The 19,373-nt window shown below is 48.8% G+C and overlaps 1 protein-coding gene, 1 long non-coding RNA gene and 1 pseudogene across 2 annotated transcripts in view; all 3 read left to right on the forward strand.

Moving 5' to 3' along the window:
* LYPD3 (LY6/PLAUR domain containing 3) overlaps positions 1–2,042 on the forward strand; it is a 4,686-nt gene extending 2,644 nt beyond the window's left edge. The window contains exon 2 of the mRNA XM_023743571.1: positions 921–2,042. Coding sequence (XP_023599339.1) covers positions 921–1,519 — 599 coding nt within the window. The 3' untranslated portion in view covers positions 1,520–2,042. The remainder of the gene's footprint in view (positions 1–920) is intronic.
* A 4,801-nt stretch (positions 2,043–6,843) lies between these two features.
* Positions 6,844–15,077, forward strand: LOC106699432. Its single transcript, XR_002826133.1, has 2 exons — positions 6,844–6,882; positions 14,631–15,077. It is a non-coding gene; the product is annotated as an uncharacterized LOC106699432 (long non-coding RNA).
* Positions 10,921–11,514, forward strand: LOC102421425 (annotated as a pseudogene).
* Positions 15,078–19,373: the final 4,296 nt, after the last annotated feature.

A 19,373-nucleotide genomic window follows, 5' to 3' on the forward strand; every position in this document is an offset into this window, starting at 1 on the left:
TACCAGGGCTGTTTCGACGACAACGTCACCTGACGCAGGTGAGCGAGCCGCGAAGCAGGGGCGGCGACCCTGGCAGCCTTTCGGAGGCCTCTGGGCGACGGCAGCGCTTTACGCAAAGGGTCCCCCCACCTCCGAGGCACTCTGGGCGCTGTCGGCCTAAGTTCTCGTCTTGTGTTCAGAGCTTCTTGAGAAACGCAGTCCTAGGGCATGGGGACAGGATGCTTTCTGTCCTAGTTTTTTCGGGAGATGCATTTCCATAGAGGCCTGCGGAGTGCAGAATGCAGGGACCTGCCGTGGGAAATGTATTTAAACCTTTAAGCTTCTACCCAGGCATTGCGGGGAATCTGGTTCTGACTCCTTACAACTCAAGGGGTTAGGGTGCCCCCCTAAACCGCATAGGAGAGGTGTGGGGCAGCCTCTTGGCCTCTGCTTCGGGGAATCATGGGAGATGAAGTTCTTCAATCCCTCCCACCGCCCACCCCTCTGCCAGGTGTATGATGAGAGAGTAGTTCTAACTTTAGGACTAAATATTGGCGGTGTTATGGGGGGGCAGGAGGGAGGTGGGGGACTTTTGCTCTTCTCTTTGTAGTTCAGCCTCTCAAACTACTACAGGAACTGTGACCCATCCTATGCCAAGGACTGGGACAGTGTTTCTCCAAGTGGGGCCTGAGTTGAGACTTTTGGATCAATGGAACCAGAGCCCCTCTGTCCCTGTTTTGGAGTTTTTTTAAAAATATATATTTTGGTTGACTTCAGAAAGGAAGGGAGAGGGAGAGAGAAATAGAAACATCAAGAATCATTGATCGGCTGCCTCCTGCACGCCCCCTACTGGAGATCGAGCCGGCAACCCCGGCATGTGCCCTTGACCGGAATCGAACCTGGGACCCTTTGGTCCCCAGGCCGACACTCTATCCACTGAGCCAAACCAGCGAGGGCTGTTTTGGAGGTTTTTGCCTCTAAGTTTTACTCTGGCGGGGCCTACCCGGCCCTGTCTTCAACGCCCGGCCTGTGTGTGTCTCCCTCCTCAGCTAATGTGACCGTGTCCCTGCCTGTCCGGGGTTGCGTCCAGGACGAGTTCTGCACCCGGGATGCGGTGACAGGCCCCGGCTTCACGCTCAGCGGCTCCTGCTGCAAGGGGTCCCGCTGCAACGCAGACCTCCGCAACAAGACCTTCTTCTCCCCGCGAATCCCGCCCCTGGTCCTGCTGCCCGTCCCTCGGTCCACCACTCCGGCCGCCACCACCCCGGTGGTCACTACCTCCGCCCGAGCACCGACCAAGCCCGTCTCCACCACCAAATCCAGCCCCGCCTCCGCCAGCCAGACCCCTCCGAAGGCGGTAGAACCCAAGACGGCGCACAAAGAGGAGTCCAGCGTGGCCGGAGGCGCCTCGGGCCACCAGGACCGCAGTAATAAGGAGCAATACCCCACGAAAACGTGGGCCCATAACCAAGGCTCGGCAGCGCCCGCGGCCGGGCTGGCGGCTCTTCTGCTGGCGGTGGCTGCTGGCGCCCTACTATGAGCTCCTCCTCCGCCTGGGAGCCTCCTCCCTGCCCTCCTGCCCTAGCCCTGGGTACCCTCCCCTCTCCTCCCCGCCACTGGACTGGGCTGGCCCAGCCCCTGTTCTTCCATTTACCTCACTCAGTACCCAGCTTCCGCTGCGCTGGCTTGCGGCTCCGGGAAATAAAGGGACCTTTGTACATATCCTCTGGGTGTTGTAGCTTTTTGAGGCAGCAAACGTATCCCCCGAATCCTAGTCTCTCCCCTGTCCTCATGGTGAGGAGAGTAGTTGGAACTGTCCCCGGGACTGCGGGAGAGACCATGATGAGCTTTCCCATAGCCAACCTGGAAGGTGGGGGGCCGAGCGGGGTAGCGGGTCCCTCCTCCGCGGGCGGCGGGCCCTGCCCGGCATCTCCGTGGGAACGGTCTCAGCGGCTGTCTTCCCTGCTAGACTGTGAGCTCCTCAAGGGCAGGGACCGAGCCTTATGCCTCTGTGGTCAGTTTCTGGAACGTAAAGGCCTCAATAAAAGTTGGATTACTTTGTACAGTGTTTCGAAGGAGTCATTTCTACCTCATTTCTTCCAATAACCTCTTGAAGCTGAGCTAGGGAAGAAATGCCAAGACCTTTAACAGAGGAGCTGAGAGAGCCCGGGGGGAGTCTGGGTTTGAACAACTTTCTTTTTCATTATTTTTTAAAATATATTTTTTATTTGGCTTCAGAGAGGAAGGGAGAGGGAGGGAGGGAGAGAAACATCAATGATGAGAGAGAATCATTGATCAGCTGCCTCCCACATGCCCCTTTCTGGGGTCAGGCCTGAAATCTGGGCCTCTGCCCCGACCGGGAATCAAACCATCACCTCCTAGTTCATAGATTGAGGCTCAGCCTCGGAACCACACTGGCCGGGCTATTTCTTTTATCTTTTTGTCTCTCACACCTTTCAGAGAATAGATGTTTGCCAGGTATTTTATTTATTATTGTTTTTAAAGTTTTTATTTGTTGATTTTAGAGAGAGAGGAAGGGGGACACAGAGAGAGATTTGTTGTTCCATTTATTTATGCATTCATTGGTTGATTCTTGTCTGTGCTCTGAATGGGGATCGAACCCGCAACCTTGGTGCATGGGACAGTGCTTTAAGAGCTACCCTGCCAGGTGCCAGATAATTGATTAATTAATTGCTTGATTATTGTTGACATTATTACAGATGTCTCCCACTCCCCATCCTCCCCCTTTGCTCCCTCCACCCAGACCGCCCTCCCCTCTCTCTGGCCCTAGCCCCATTGCCAGCTGTGTCCATGGGCTATGCATATATGTTCTTGCCAGGCATTTTAAAAAGCACCCATTGTTTGCTGGTGCCAGGCACTGTGGCAAGCACTTTCCACGCACCACTGACTATTCAGAGCCTTCCTGTAATATAGTGTTAGCATTTTGTTTTCCAACTTTGATTATAAAAAATTTCACACCAACAGACCAGTTGGAAAGATCATGCAATGCACCTCCCTTTGCCCTCCACTGAGGTCCCCAAACTTTTAACATTTTGTGAGGTCCACTTATGCTCCATTTTACAGATGCAAACACTGAGGCACAAACAAGATTAAGTCACTTTCTCAAGCTTTCCCAGAGCTGGGTTGGGACCCAGGGAGTCACCCTAGAGCAGCGGTTCTCAACCTGTGGGTCGTGACCCCTTTGGGGGTTGAACGACCCTTTCACAGGGGTCACCTAAGACCGTTGGAAAACACATATATAATTACATATTGTTTTTGTGATTAATCACTGTGCTTTAATTATGTTCAATTTGTAACAATGAAATTGGGAGTCACCACAACATGAGGAACTGTATTAAAGGGTTGCGGCATTAGGAAGGTTGAGAACAACTGCCCTAGAGGGTGCCCCCAAAACATCTAGTTTGCATGTGAGGTGTTGTGGGACACAGATGGGAAGGCCCTGCCCTGATCTACGGCTCACCAGTTAGTGCTGCACTGTTCAATATGGTAGCCACCAGCCACATGTTGCTGTACACATGTAAGTTTAAATTCATTAAAATTAAAATTAAATAAAATTTAAAATTCACTTCCTCAGTCACATTTCAAGTGCTCAAGTAGCCACATGTGGTTACTGTATGGACAGTACAGATATGGAAATTTCCATTATTTCAGCTCTGGACTCTAGGGTGTAACAGAGAAAAGACCCATGATCTTATCTTTTTATTTATTTATCTCCCTACCCTCTCCCCCCACTGATTTTTAGAGAGAGTGGGAAGGAGGGGGAGAGACACAGAGAGAGAAACATCAATGTGAGAGAGACACATTAATTAGTTGCCTCCTACGCGTGCCTGGACCAGGGCCAGGGATCGATCACAGGATCCAAAGTATGTGCCCTTGACCAGAATTGAACCCAAGACCCTTCAGTCCAAGGGCCAACACTCTAACCACTGGGAAACCCGGCTAGGGCAAGACCTGTGATTTTAATCCACCGGGTGTTGGTGGTGAGCCTGAGGCCTGGTCAGAGAGTGTGTCAGCAACAGACTGGGGAAAAATTTAGCCAGCTGGCATTTCCTCCCCTCACTCTTATCTTTAATCTTTTAAAAAAAAAAACACCCTTTCATCTTTCTGTTATTCTTTCCTAGTCTCCACCCTGCCTCTGACCTGTCTATCAGGAGCATACATTCAGTTGTTAGTGTACTGTAATCCTAATTGCTTCGATGAATGTCATAATAAACTTTCCAATGGGCTGAGTCAGAATTGTGCCGGGATCAGCATCTCTCCTTGGCTGGCTTCGACCAGGTAAATCCATTCAGGGGAAGAAATCTACCAGGTGAGAGTTATAGGTACCATCAGGTGTCACGACCATGGATTAAAACCCAAGCTGGGGATTACGGGCTAATTAATGGGCTTTTCTTTCCTGAATTAATTTACACGAAAATATGACAGTGCCACTTCAGTAAAAGCACAGTTACGTGTGGTTGTTGACAGGATATCTGATGGAATGTGCTCCTGCGTTTGGCATGTAATGAAAGGGTATCCGGAAGAGCCCAGTCCCCCTTTAGAAGGAGCGATTGTTCAGCCCTGGCCAACAATCTCCAGGCTCCTCCCTGCCCAGCAGAGCTTCCAGTCTGTGCTGTGCATTGTGGGAGCCGTGAGCACTGAGCACAAGTGATGGGTGTGCGACTGCAGTGTTTTAATCTTATTTGAATTAGCTTACATTTAAATGAGCTTGTGGCTGCCACATGGACAGGGAAGCGTTAGATGGACAGCTGGCGTGTTGGCCAAACTGGAGTGCTGTCTTCTCATAATTGGGTTCAATGAACAAATAGAGGTTCCTGATTTGGGATCTAAGCATGACAACATGTCTCCCTGACTGTGCAGGACTGTTCTCGGGGACTAGTCTCTGCTTTCAATATCAGCATGACCCTGGGCTGGCCATTTTGCTTCTCTGAGCCTGCGTTTCTCAATCAGCCAAGCGAGGGATAATAATATCCCCTTTGCAGCGTGTTGTGAAGTCGGGCTAAAGTTCCAAGCCAGCCCCACCTTTTCCTAGCTGTGTGGCCTTGGACGTGTTACTTAATCTTTCGTGGCCTCAGTTTCTGCAACTTTAAGATGGACATTAACATTACCTTCCGTCTAAAGTAGTTGTGAGGATTAAGCAATATCTGCACGGTACTTAGGACAGAGCCCGGGTGTGATACAGCATGTTATTCTTTTTTTTTAATTAAATATATTTTATTGATTTTTTACAGAGAAGAAGGGAGAGGGATAGAGAGTTAGAAACATCGATGAGAGAGATCGATCAGCTGCCTCCTGCACGCCCCCCACTGGGGATGTGCCCGCAACCAGGGTACATGCCCTTGACCGGAATCGAACCCGGGACCCTTGAGTCCGCAGGCTGACGCTCTATCCACTGAGCCAAACTGGTTCGGCGCTCTTGTTATTCTTGCAAGAAGACTGGGCAGAGAGGGTAGGTCATGACATCAATTCACTGAGTCTCTACCAGTGGTGTTGGGGCTTATCTCGTTACCGTTTCTCTTGGGATTTATTTTTCTGTGTTATATTCCACTTCTTAAAAACCATATTCGATATTATCTTTTTAAGCAAGGAGATATTGTTTTGTGCTGCGTTTGTTTCAGGTTCACAAACATGTTTTGTACTGGTCTTGATATAAAAAAAATTTCTTGCCCGGCCAGTGTTGCTCAGTGGTTGAGCGTCGACCCAGGAACCAAGATGTCACTGGTTGATTCCGGTCAGGGCACATGCCTGGGTTTCCGGCTCGATTCCCCCATAGGGGGCGTGCAGGAGGCAGCTAGTTGATGACGTTTCTCTCTCATCGATGTCTCTAATTCTTTATCCCTCTCCCTTCTTCTCTCTCTAAAAATCAATAAAAACATTTTTAAAAAAGTAAAAAAAAAAAAGCTTCTTATTTCCTATGTGCTCAAACAAGTTTTTAAAGCACTGCTTTAGCCCTGGCCGGTGAGTTCAGTGGTTAGAGCATCGGTCCTCACACAGAGGGGTCTTGGGTTCGATTCTTGGTCAAGGGCACATACCTGGGTTGCAGGTTGGATCCCCAACCCAGTTGGGCCCAATCGATGTGCCTCTCACATCGATCTTTCTCTCTCTCTCCCCCCTCCCTCCCTTCCACTCTCTCTAAAAATCAATGGAAAAAATAGCTTCAGGTGAGGGTTAACAAAAACAAAAAAAGCACTGCTTTAATCTTTAATTGGAAATATCTCAAAATTACAGAAAAGTTGTGCGTACAGTACCAAGAAATTAATTTTCCTAAATCATATGAGAGTAAGTTGCCAATATTATGCCCCACAATGTTTAGTGTGTGTTTCCTACAAACAAGGACCTTCACGGAACCAAAGGATAACTTCAAACATAAAAAAGATTAGCATTGATAAGTTTCTACTATCTAATCCTCATACTCCATTCAAGTGTCACCAGCTGTCCCAATAAATGGCCTTCACAGTATTAACACAAATTCAGCCGAGTACATTTACCTGTTAGAATGAGTCATGCAGGTCTTTTGTTTTAGTTTTCAGTCATGCAGTACGTGTTTTTTAATTTTTGTTTTTACTTTTAAATTAAATTTTACTTTTCTCCCCATCACCATTTATCCCTCCATACCCTCTTCCTCCTCCAGCCCCCAACTCCCCACAATCACCACACTGTTGTCCATGCCCATGAGTTCTTTCTTTTTTGCTCAATCCCCACCCCTCCCCCACACTGCAACACCCCACCCCCAACCAGAGCTGCCTGCCTGCTCTGTATTTATGAGTGTCTCTATTTTGCTTGTTAGCTCATTTCCACATATGAGTGAAATCATTTGGTACTTGCTGTTCTTTGGCTTATTTCACATAATGTTTTCCAGGTCCATCCATGCTGTTGCAAAGGGTAAGAATTCCTTTTTTTTTTTTTTTTTAAATATATTTTATTGATTTTCTACAGAGAGGAAGGGAGAGAGACAGAGAGTCAGAAACATCGATCAGCTGCCTCCTGCACACCTCCCACTGGGGATGTGCCCACAACCCAAGCACATGCCCTTGACCGGAATCGAAACTGGGACCCCCCAGTCCACAGGCCGACGCTCTATCCACCGAGCCAAACCAGTTTCGGCTTTTTTTTGTTTTTTGTTTTGTTTTTTACAGCTGTGTGGTATTCCACTGTGTAAATGTACCGTAGCTGTTTTCTCAACTCATCTACTGATGGGCACTTGGGCTGCTTCCAAATCTTGGCTATTGTAAATAACGCTGCCATGAACAGAGGGGTGCACGTCCTCTTTCGAGTTAGTGTTCCAGGTTTCTTTGGATAAATTCCCAGAAGTGGCACTGCTGGGCCATAAGGCAGTTCCATTTTTAGTTTTTTGAGGTAACTCCATGCTGACAGCAGCCCCACCTGGGTAACTCGGCTTTCCACAGCGACAGCCGAATAAATTTAAATACTAATTGACTTTATTGAATGATTCACCAATCGGGCAGCGTCCCACTTAGCAAACAGAAGGCAGCTCCCAGGAGCTGTACAAAATGGAAGGTTTTATGGGCAGATTACCTCACTCGTGCGGATCAGGAAATTCCAGATGGGTTGGTTTAAAATTCTCTTCCTGGGAGAGACCAACCCGCCATTTGGGCCTGTTTCTTTTCAACAACAGTAAAGGGTTCAAGCTGTGCTCTGTCCTTGCACTGAGCTGTCCTGTCTCTCTCTTTTTTTTTTTTTAAATATATTTTATTGATTTTTTACAGAGAGGAAGGGAGAGAGATAGAGAGTTAGAAACATCGATGAGAGAGAAACATCCATCAGCTGCCTCCTGCACATCTCCTACTGGGGATGTGCCCGCAACCCAGGTACATGCCCTTGACCGGAATCGAACCTGGGACCTTTCAGTCCGCAGGCCGACGCTCTATCCACTGAGCCAAACCGGTTTCGGCTGTCCTGTCTCTTTAGCTTCCTTTGGTCTGGAAGAATTCTCCCCTCTTCCCTTGGCCGTCATGACTCTCATGAACATCACAGGCCAGTTTTGGGGTGGGATGTCCATCGGTTGCCTTGGTCTGCATCCTCTCCCGATCAGATTCTGGTTATGCATCTCGGGTGGGAGTGTCCCAGGAGATGTTAGGCTCTCTCACACCCCCTCAGGAGGGTCGCTTTCAGGACAGTCGATTTGATCGATTTGATCGCTTGGGAGAGACGGTTCTTCTAGGCTTCTCCCCTGGAAGTCACCCTTCCCCACTTTGTAATGAAGGTGTTTTCTGGGGAGACATTCAGGGGCTGTGTGAATATCCCGTTCCTCACCACATTTTCTCTTTTATTTTGAGAGTATGTTTATTAAAGCTGGGGGCAGTGAGACAAGGAAGGGCTTAGGGTGGGAGAACAAGGGAGCCTGGAAACATGACAGGAAAGTGAGCCACGTGGGGCTGTGTGGGCCCAGAGGGCAGTAAGTCCCAGGCCTTGGAGACAGGTTCAGGGGGTAAACCTGGGACGAGCTGCTGCCGCCCGTTGCTCCCCTTGTTGCAAATCTTGTGGGGACCCTTAGAGTTTAGGAGATGCATGCCTGAGAGGGAAGAAAGGTGTGAGAGCGCTCCTCATCACACTTTTGATTTATTAATTTATAGACTCATAGCATCGGTGGATTATAATCTCTTATAGTCATGGTTTGTTCTCATGTTCCAATTGTCCCCAGTTTGACCTGTGGGAGCTCCTGTGAGCTGGTCGCTGAGTCCTTTCAACCTGTCCCCATCATTCTTCGAGCATTTTTTTTGTTTGTTTGTTTTGCTTCCTGGCACAACAAGCCTGCCAGGCTTACCTTGTCCTTTCACGGTGCCCGTCCTAGAATTAGCCTTTACTCCAGGAAGCCCTGGTACATTTCACTGGAAGATGACATTTACTTACTTATTTTTGTTAATCCTCACCCGAGGATATTTTTCCCCCCATTGAATTTTGAGAGTGGAAGGGACGGGGAGAGACACACCGAGAGAAACATCGATGTGAGAGAAACATAGATTTGCTGTCTCCTGCACCCTCCCCGACCTGGGCTGGGAGGCAACCGAGGTACGTGCCCTTGACTGGAACAGAACCCAAGACCCTTCCGTCAGAGGGCCGATGCTCAAGCCGGCTCTGGCTGGAGGGTGACATGTAGAAACCACGATTTGGGACCAATAGCTGTGGTTGTTGCTATTGGGTTCTTGCTGCACCCAGGCTTTCTCAGTGGACAGAAGTGGGAAATATGGATATATTTACACACACACATGTACATCTATAGTTATTCTACATCTATCTCTATATCTTGAAAATCAGGAGGCTACTCTATCTCCAATTCCAACCCCTCATATAGGGTTCATTTTACTAGTAGTTTTCTCCCTTTGCATAATTGTAGTTCATTTCTTTATGAGTGAGAACTTTGGCCCTCAATGTCCTTGATATACTTACTTCTGTGCTCAATTCCCCGAAAGTAGCCAGTCTTTTACAGTTGCCCCTGCCCACACCCCACAGCCCCTGGGGTGGACACCTGCTCCTCCCACCCTATTCTGAGCCCTGCATCCCCCTCTCCAACTTGCTTCTGTTCAGAAAGGGAAAGGAAAGGACGACAAAGGAAGAGCTTAATGTGTTTAAAGTAGATCTTTGTTTTGCTCTTCCAATGGCTACTCCTAGCTGCGCTTTCCTTTCCTTTTCTCTTTCTTGTTAAAAAATGCAAGGTTCTGCATAACTTAAGTGTTCTTTTGTTGAACTGGACAGAGCTTTAAAAATGTTTCAGCCCTAGATGGTTTGGCTCAGTGGACAGAGCGTTGGCCTGTGGACTGAAGGGTCCTGGGTTCGACTCTGGTCAAGGGCATAGGCCTGGTGTGCAGGCTCGATCCCCAGTGTGAGGCGTGCAGGAGGCAGCCCATCAATGATTCTCTCTAATCATTGATGTTTCTATCTCTCTCTCCCTCTCCCTTCCTCTCTGAAATCAATAAAAATATATTTATAAATAAATAAGTAAAATAGATAAGTAAATAAATAAAATGTTTTCAGCACAGCACTCACTAAATCAGGAGTCAGAGGAAGAGAAGAGGAAGGAGGAGATGGAGGAAGGACACAGGGGCAGGGGAATCTAGGCAGATGAAAAGCAACAGAGGGAGAAAAATGACCTCATCTGCTGCCCATGTTTTTTTCCAAAGTTTGATTGTTGAGGTCCATGTTTACGCTTGAGAAACAGATTTCAACATCTGGCAGGGCTGGCTGGGGACAAGGCAGCAGGCAGGAGACAGGTGGAGCGTCTGCCAGGACTGGCCTTGCTGGTTTCTCTTCTTCTGGGCTTGTGTTTTTAAGGAAGGGCTCATTTCATTTTAATTGCATAAGAAACACATGGAGACCTTCTTGCTGTGAGACAAACATTCAAGCCGTTCAGAGAGAGCAGAAAGCCCCTTTGAGAAATGGGCGGTCAGCCAGCGGCAGAGGGGGAATTTGAGCGCAATTTGGAAATGCTTTTCACAGTGACAAACGTGCATAATGTTTGACTTGGCAGTTTTCCTCCGAGGAATTCATCGTGGAGAGATGGGTTCATATGGCTGACACAAGGTCTGCTTAAAGGCTCTGAATTCCAGTAGTATTGGTAATGGCAAGAAACTAGGAATATCCTAGAGGTTTATTAAGAGGGGACTGATTAAGTTAATTGTAGTACATTTAGACAGTTTGGTGCTTTATGGACACTGAACAAAACAAGACAAGGGTATTATGCTAAGTGAAATAAGTCAGAGAAAGACAAATACCGTATGATTTTACTTATATGTGGGATCTAAAGAATCAACAAAGACAAACAAACAAAACAGGAACAGACTCATAAATACTGAGAACAGTCTGATGGTTGCCAGGGGGGAGAGGGTTTAGGGGGTCTAAGTGAAAAAAGCGAAGGCATTAAGAAGTATAAGCTGCTGTCTTCTTTGCACTGGGAGCAGCTCCCCTCACCCCCTGAAAATGTATGCCTGCACCAAGTTTGTCTCCACCCCCTCCTTGGTCCAAGCACCTCTCAGCTGAGCCGGTCACTGTCTGCAGTGGTGCTGAAATGACCAGAGACACTGACAGATGAGAGCCTCAGCAGCTTGGCAGCCCCACGTCCCCTGACCTCACTTATTTCTAGCCGTAGCTTCCAAACCAGTGCCATTTCAAGGGACATCGACACAGCAGCCAAGTTCATTGGGGCTGGGGCTGCCACAGTAGGGGTGGCAGGCTCTGGGGCTGGAATTGGGACTGTGTTTGGGAGCCTCATCATTGGTTATGCCAGGAACCCTTCTCTGAAGCAACAGCTCTTCTCCTGCGCCATCTGGGCTTTGCCCTCTCAGAGGCCATGGGGCTCTTTTGCCTGATGGTGGCCTTTCTCATCCTCTTCACCATGTGAAGGAGCTGTCTCCACCTCCCATAGTTCTTTTTCCCGTGTCTTGTCTGCCCTGTATGTTCCTTTTCCTATACCTCCCTAGGCAGCCTGGGGAAAGTGGTTGGCTCAGGGTTTGACAGAAGGAAGACAAATAAATACTGTATTAATAAGAAAAAAAAAAAGAAGTACAAGCTGGCAGTTACGAAATGGTCACAGGGATGTAAAGTACAACATCGGGAATATATAGTCAATAATATCGTAATAACTATGTATGGTGTCAGATGGGTACTAGACTTATCAGGATCACTTATATCTGAAATGAATATAATATTGAATGCCTACTATAATTGAAAAATTTAAAAAAATGCAACACATGAAAAAAAAAACAACAACCTACAAGGCACATCTATATATACTCATCTGGAGAGATTTTGATCTTGTTCATGAAAAAAAAGCGCAAGATGCAGAACAGTGTGCCACCATTGTGTTAAAAATGATCTCTGTGTGAATGTTTATAGATGCAGTGGGGCCTTGACTTACGAGTGTCCGAACTAACGAGTTTTTTGAGATACCAGCTGTCTCTCGGCTGATTTTTTGCATTGAGTTGATAGAGTAATTTGAGTTAACGAGCTCCTTAACGAGCTCGGTCTCAGAACGAATTAAACTCGTAAGTCAAGGCCCCACTGTATTTCAGGAAATACCCACAAGGCAATAAATGCTCTTGCCTCTGGAAAGGGATGGGGGTGGGAGGGGACTTTTCCATCCTTCCTGTGTGATCTTGGACAAGCCTGTGCCTTCTTGAGCCTCAGTTTCCCCATTTGGAAAGGGAGGGTGATTCAATGAGAGACTAGAATTTTATTCCAGGGCAGGCACACCACACAGGCATTGAAGAGAGGCCCATTCCTTCTGTGCCTTCACAAGGAGCCCACTCCCGGGTCGTGCTTCATCTGTTACTGGGAAAAGAGCTTGGCTCTTGGCGGGTCTGCCCAGGGCCAGCGGTAGTGTGTGGGTTTTTGACTTCACGCAGGAAACATTTCAAAACGTGAGTCCAGGTGACTGTGAGGGAACCGTAAAACAGGAAAAGGCTTAGCAATGAAGAAGCAACAGGATCGCCTAGGCCGGCTGCCCTCGCTCTCTGGGAAGTCGGAGAAAAGGGGCCTTGGGAACAGGTTCGGGGTTGGCCTGGGATGAGCTGCCGTTGCCCATTGCTCCCCGGGTTACAAGCCTCGTGGGGTCCTTGAGAGTTTAGGAGATGCCCGTGGGGGGAGAAGTGGGGGAGAGGGAAAGGAATGGCAGGGACTGCTCCCCAGAAGGAGAGTGTGTCCTGGATCCTTTGTCTTTTTCTTTTTTTAATTTAAATATATTTAATTGATTTTTACAGAGAGGAAGGGAGAGGGATAGAGAGTTAGAAACATTCATGAGAGAGAAACATTGATCAGCTGCCTCCTGCACACCCCCTACTGGGGATTGATCCTGCAACCAAGGTACATGCCCTTGACCAGAATCGAACCCAGGACCCTTTAGTCCACAGGCCAACGCTCTATCCACTGAGCCAAACCGGTTAGGGCAGCGGTTCTCAACCTGTGGGTCGCGACCCCTTTGGCGGTCGAACGACCCTTTCACAGGGGTCGCCTAAGACCATCCTGCATATCAGATATTTACATGACGATTCGTAACAGGAGCAACATGACAGTGATGAAGTAGCAACGAAAATAATTTTATGGTTGGGTCACAACATGAGGAACTGTATTTAAAGGGCCAGAAGGTTGAGAACCACTGGGTTAGGACGTGGGTCTTTTGTCTTGAGGCTTTTATCTCTTTCGCTCAGGCGGGAGTCTTAGGGGAGGGTTTCAGCAGACTATTCATCGCTTTTCCAGGTGTGCTCCTCCAGGGTCCTGGTCTCCACGGACTGGTCAGTGTCAGGGCGGGGCTGTCAGTCATGGCAGCTGGTCCTGGTGTGGCCCACCTGGTTTTGCTGCTTTTCTGGGTCTGGAGCTGAAATACAACTGAGGCCTAGATGTTATCTGTCGGGAGGCGACCTTCTGTAGCTGCTGTAAATTGCTCTGGGTTTGTTCGGCATCTGTCTCAGTTTCCCTGTCCCACTTGTCCTGGCTTCCTGGCCTGTCTCACATCCAACGTAAAGAATCGGCATTTGTGCATTTGCAGCCACCAGTCTGCAGCCAGATTCCCAAGGGGATTTTTCTAACTCCTTGGCAACCTGCGGCAAGTAAGGGGAAGGTAATTCAATCCTCTCCCCTATCCCTTCATCCCACCACGCCCTCTTGCTTGGGTCCAACAGTGGGTTTCCCCTTCAGGGTCCTCAAAAATCACCATCAATCTCGCCCTGCCTGGTGTGGCTCAGCTGGTTGTGCGTCGTCCTGTGCACCAAAAGGTCACCGGTTTGATTCCTGGTGTGCAGGCTCCCATCAATGTCTCTCTCTCTCTCTTTCTCTCTCTCTCTTTTTCTCTCTTCCTCCCTCTACCCCTCTCTCTCTCTCTCAAATTAATAAAAACATATTTAAAAAATAATAATCATTCTGTCTATGCTTAGCCATCCCCTGAGGGTGGAGTGGCCCCGTGGGTGCTCGCTCACCCACCTTATATGTGACCTGTGTAGCCCCCCATCTCAGTCGGCACCCAAGGAGCTCCGCTGTCTGGGTCCAAAGCTCTGCTCCTCCGCCACTTTGTGAGTTGGGGCAAGTCCCTCATCTTCCTGTGCCTCAGTTTCCTCTTCTCTAAAGGAGAAGCGATACTAGTGCCTAGTTTACAGGGTTGCTGTGAGGATACCCGTAGCCAATATGTCTGTGTCTGCCCTGTGCAGTATGGCGCCCTGCCTTCCCGCGGGCCCCATCTTTCTCTGGCCTCTCTGACTTGGCTGTGGAGGTCTTTCCATGGTGACAAAACACAAATAGTATTCAGTATATACATTTTGTAAATAAAATGTAGTTAAAAAAAAAAAGAGAGACATGTGGCTGGTCTGAATAGAGACATGCTGCGAAGGTGAAATACAGCATTTTGAGGACTAAGTAGGAAAAATAAAAGAACATAAAATACTTCACTGATCATTTTTGTATAGATCACATTCTGAAAGGCTAATATTTTGGATATATTGGGTTAAAATATGATAACCTCACCTGTTTCTTTGTGCTTTTCCTAATGTGGCTCCTAAAAAGTTAAAAACGACATATGTGGCTCACATCATGTCTCTATTGGACGGCACTGGTTTAGAAACGCTCTGGGCATGTAAATGTTACCTTGTATATTTTTATTTTTCTTTGTTTTCCTTTTTATTTTTTAGAATAAGGAATTCGGACAGACCACCGGCAGATACAGAACTCTGTGTGATTCCCAAATGTTTCTCAAATCGATCCATTTTCTTCTATGTCCCCTCTCTGAGTCCAGGCTCCCTCGCGTCTTGCCTACGTCCTGTTCTCGCTGCGTTGGCGCTCACATCTCATGGTGGCATTGCCCCTGGTCACCTATAGCCAGGCCCCCTCTATCCTGGGCACCGGGGAGGCTCGCCTTTCCCGCACCTGCAAGACGTGCGGCCACAGAAATAAGAGCAGAAGCGACAAGGGTGCTTCCAGGTGGAAGCATTTGAGCGGAGGTTCTCTGCCCTGTGGACGACACCACCCACCTTCCCGACGGGAAGGGCCAGGGTGGGGGAGTGAGGACGATGGGGAAGAGGGCCCTGGGAGCCCGAGACAAATGTCAGCGCGTGAGGAATACACCTTGTTTGTTTTGAGCCCCTGCGTTCTGGAGTTGTTTGTCAGGGCGGCGTAACTGGGGCCTCCCCCACCCCCTCCACTTGCTCTGCAGTTGGCCTGTGTGCGGATCTGGCCAAGGCCTCCCACCAGCTGCAACCCTTCCCGCTTCCCAGCGCTGTCAGGACAAGGCCCAGACGCTCCCGCGGCTTCAGAGGCCAGACCTGCCCTTCAGCACCCTGCACACTGCTCCCGGCTTATCTTCAGCCTCTCCCCACCCTGACTGACATTTCTGTGAGCACCACATTCTGCTGCTCATGCCCAGCCTTTCCCGTTCCTTCGTCCTGCCCTCTCTCTGCCTGGCTGACACCTACTCCTTCAAGACTCAGCCCAGGAAGTCCTCTCCAGTCGGGATCAGGTGCCTCCTCTGGGGCCCCCACCGCCCCAGGGCTCCCCCCGGAATTGTCCTGATCCCTTTGCATCATCTCCATCTGAAGAACAAGTCTCTCTCTGCCCCTGGATTTCAGTCCCCTGAGGGCAATGCCAGGGCTGTTTTTAGCGCCGCTGCTCACGTCAGGGCCAGACACCGAGGAGGGTTTCAATAAATGTCTGTTGACTGAATAATAAATGAGCTCAGATGCGAAGCAGATGTCTCCCCCGCAGGGTTTTCCACCAGAGGCCTCGGTCTCCGCCTCTCTCTTCCCTGCGTTTTCTACTGAAAGGCTGACTTCCGCAGGAGCGGGGCCTGGGCCGCTGGCAGCATTCCTCCTCGAGCGCAGCAGGGAAGTGGCTGTGGTTTCTGTGGAAAGTCCCAGAGAAATTCTGTTTTCTCGGCTCCGCTAACCAAGAAAACCCAAACATCTGTGCTGACTCAACACCCTCGCCAATGTTTTATATTTTCGCAAACATGTTTCATGAGAAACTGCAAACATGCAGGAAAGTTGAAATAATTTTACAGTGAACACAGGTGTACCCCTGGATTCGACAATTACCAGTTGACTCTAATTGCTTCATCACATGCTCACCCACCTTTCTCTCCCTGGGTCTGCCCGTCATTTCAAAGTGAGTTGCCGTCACCAGTACGTTTCCCTCTCAATACGATCCCATGTGTGACATTAACAAGAGTTCGGCCCTGGCAGGGTGGCTCGCTTGGAGCATCATCCCATGCACCAAAAGGCTGTGGGTTTGATTTCTGGTTGGGGCATGTCTTGGAGGCAACTGATCAATGTTTCTCTCTCACATTGATGTTTCTCTCTCTCCCCCCCCCCCCTTCCTCTCTCTCTAAAATCAATAAACATATCCTAGGGTGAGAATTAAAAAAAAACCACACCCCGCAAACAAACAAAAAACTGAAGTTCAATATTACTTACAGCTCATTCTCATTTGTTTAGTTTTCAGGTAAAGTTTACATACACTGAGACGCACCAAGGCTAAGTGCACTGTTAAAGGAGTTATGACAGATGTGTAGACCTGAAGGTTCTCTCCCACCCCCTCCCTGCGTTTCAGAGAGCAATAGGGGAGGTAGGAGTAACAGGGTAGGAAGAGGGGGACCAGACCTTCAAGGACCTCTTACACCATGATGAGGAATTAAAAAAAACAATCAATACTATTATTAGTATTCTTCTTACCTTCTTAACAATAAGATCAATAATACTAAGAGTATGCTGCATATTTTTGTTTGCTTTTTCAGACCCACTCTCTGCCTTTCCCTGTCATACTCTTGGGAATGTGCTCAGACCTTGGGCCGTTCTGTATGGATTACACTGGTCTTTCTTGGCCTCTAGCTTCCTGTTTGGTTTGGTCAATGGGGACACTGGTGAGAGATTGGAGGGAGGGGTCTTTAAAAAATTTTTATTTTATTTTATTGATTTTTTACAGAGAGGAGGGGAGAGGGATAAAGAATTAGAAACATCGATGAGAGAGAGAGAGCCATTGATCAGCTGCCTCCTGCACACCCCTGACTGGGGATGTGCCTGCAACCAAGGTACATGCCCTTGACCAGATCGAAACTGGGGACCTTCAGACCAAGGTACATGCCCTTGACCAGATCGAACCTGGGACCCTTCAGTCCGCAGGCTGATGCTCTATCCACTGAGGCAAACCGTTTAGGGTGAGGGAGGGGTCTTTATTCCCTAGCTCCCTCCCTGATGTGGGGTTGTCCTTCCATCCAAGACCACACTTCCAATCAGGAGGTCCTCTCTGCACACCTGGGTAACGGCTGCCATGCAGGCCTGGGGATAGGAGAAGTTCCCATCGTTCCAGCCCTGGGGGCTGCACCACCTCCCTGCCTCCACCTTGTAAAGAGTCTCTATTAAACTCTCCCCTGTCACTCAGCTTGAACTTTCTGTCTGCTTCCTGCTGAGACCCTGCATGCTGCTGCCCCTAATATAATCTGAGAATGTCCTAAAAGCGACACTGTTCCAAGCACTTTATAGGACACAGTTTACCTAATCCACCTGATGACCATATCTGTAGAAATAGAGGTTTGGAGAGGTGCTGTCACTAGCTCCGAGTTCAGAATGGAGGACCCAGGATTTGAACCCAAAAGGCATCTTAACTGTTAATCCTAAGAGCAACTGAAAGCGCCCCCTGGTGGCCTTGAGGAGCATTGTCAGCTGAGTTACCATGGGCCCTGCAGAGTACAGTACTTCTTGAATTGGTGGGTGCAATATTCAACTGAACCCTGCAGCGGAGACACTGACAAAGGGACTCTGTCTGGATTCCAGGGTGCCTTCTTGGAAGAGGTGACCTTGGAGCAGAGCCTTAAAGGACAAAGTGGCAAAGGCCCGAGAGAACCAGCCTTGTTCAGGGAAGCGGCGTAGCTTTGGGTGGGAGGGAGTAGGGAGATGAGGCTGGGGAAGTAGTCGGGGTTCATCTGGGAAAGAACCTTGGCCTTGGCATGTTGCCCTGTCACTCAGTTTGGAGCTTGCCAACCAGAAAATTTCAAAGATGAACTGGAAGGGTCAACTGTTTATCCTGCCAGTGTGGACTTAAGCCCATTTTCACTCCTTCTAAAAGCTTTTCTTGAGAACCTATTGTGTATTAGGGAGTGTTCTGGGACTGGATCTGAGTCTGTTCTGTCCAACATTGTACTCTGAGAGCCCAGAGTCCTGGGAAGCCTAGGAGAAGGAATGAATGAAATGAAAGGTGATTGCTAGGGCAAGGTCAGTGCAGGAATGAGCCCTGGGGTTGAGGAATAGATGAGCTTGGAGATAGAAGGGGGAATGAAGTTGGAAGTCTTTACTGTATATTATTACTAGGGGCCCAGTGCACGAATTTGTGCACTTTGAAAGGAACTGTTTCATCAGTTCCTTTGAAAGGCCGCGAGGCTGAGGTGGGCACAGGGGTGGGTCTAGGCCAGTGATGGTGAACCTTTTGAGCTCGGCGTGTCAGCATTTTGAAAAACCCTAACTTAACTCTGGTGCCGCGTCACATATAGAAATTTTTTGATATTTGCAACCATAGTAAAACAAAGACTTATATTTTTGATATTTATTTTATATATTTAAATGCCATTTAACAAAGAAAAATCAACCAAAAAAATGAGTTCACGTGTCACCTCTGACACACATCACTGGTCTAGGCCCATCCTCCATGCCCCAGCCCGATCCCTCCTGCTGTGGCCCCGGGTCCCCTGTTTGCTGGCAGCCCCACTCCCACCACTGCTCCCATGCGCTGATGGCGCAGAGTGATTGGGGCTGGTGCCAGCAGTGGGTGTGAGTGGTGGCTGCTGCTGCTCCTGATTGCCCCTCAGAAGCAGGGGGAGGTAGAGAAACCTGAGGGGCGATAGGGGCCAGCAGCTGCTGCTCGCCCCCACTATGGTCCCGAAAGATCAGGGCCAGCACTCGGCACCAGCAGCAGGTACGAGCACCAGGTTGGACTGCGGCACCCAGGAGCAAAGAATTTTCAGTAATCACCAGAGGCTTGCCCTGATGACAGTGACCGATGTTCCGCCTTGGTCTGGCACCCCTGCTCACCAGCTCCACCATCCCGCCACGGCTGACGCCCACCATGTTCCGTGCTCTGCCGCCTGCTGCCGACACCCACCATGTTCTGCGCGCGTTCCCCTGGTGGTCAGCGCATGCTATAGCAACCGGTTGTTCAGTTTGGTTGTTCCGTCGTTTGGTCTACTAGTATTTGCATATTAGCCTTTTATTATATAGGATTAGTTTTAAAAAGTCATCTTTAAATGAAATCTTGCCATTTGTGACAACATGGATGGACCTATAAGGTATTATGCTAATTGAAATAAATCAGGCAGAGAAAGACAAATACTATATGATTTCACTTATATGTGGAATCTAAAAAATAAAAACAGCCTGGCTGGTGTGCTCAAC

The sequence above is a fragment of the Myotis lucifugus genome, unplaced genomic scaffold (assembly GCF_000147115.1).
Source record: "Myotis lucifugus unplaced genomic scaffold, Myoluc2.0 scaffold_402, whole genome shotgun sequence".
In the NCBI taxonomy this organism is placed as follows: domain Eukaryota; kingdom Metazoa; phylum Chordata; class Mammalia; order Chiroptera; family Vespertilionidae; genus Myotis; species Myotis lucifugus.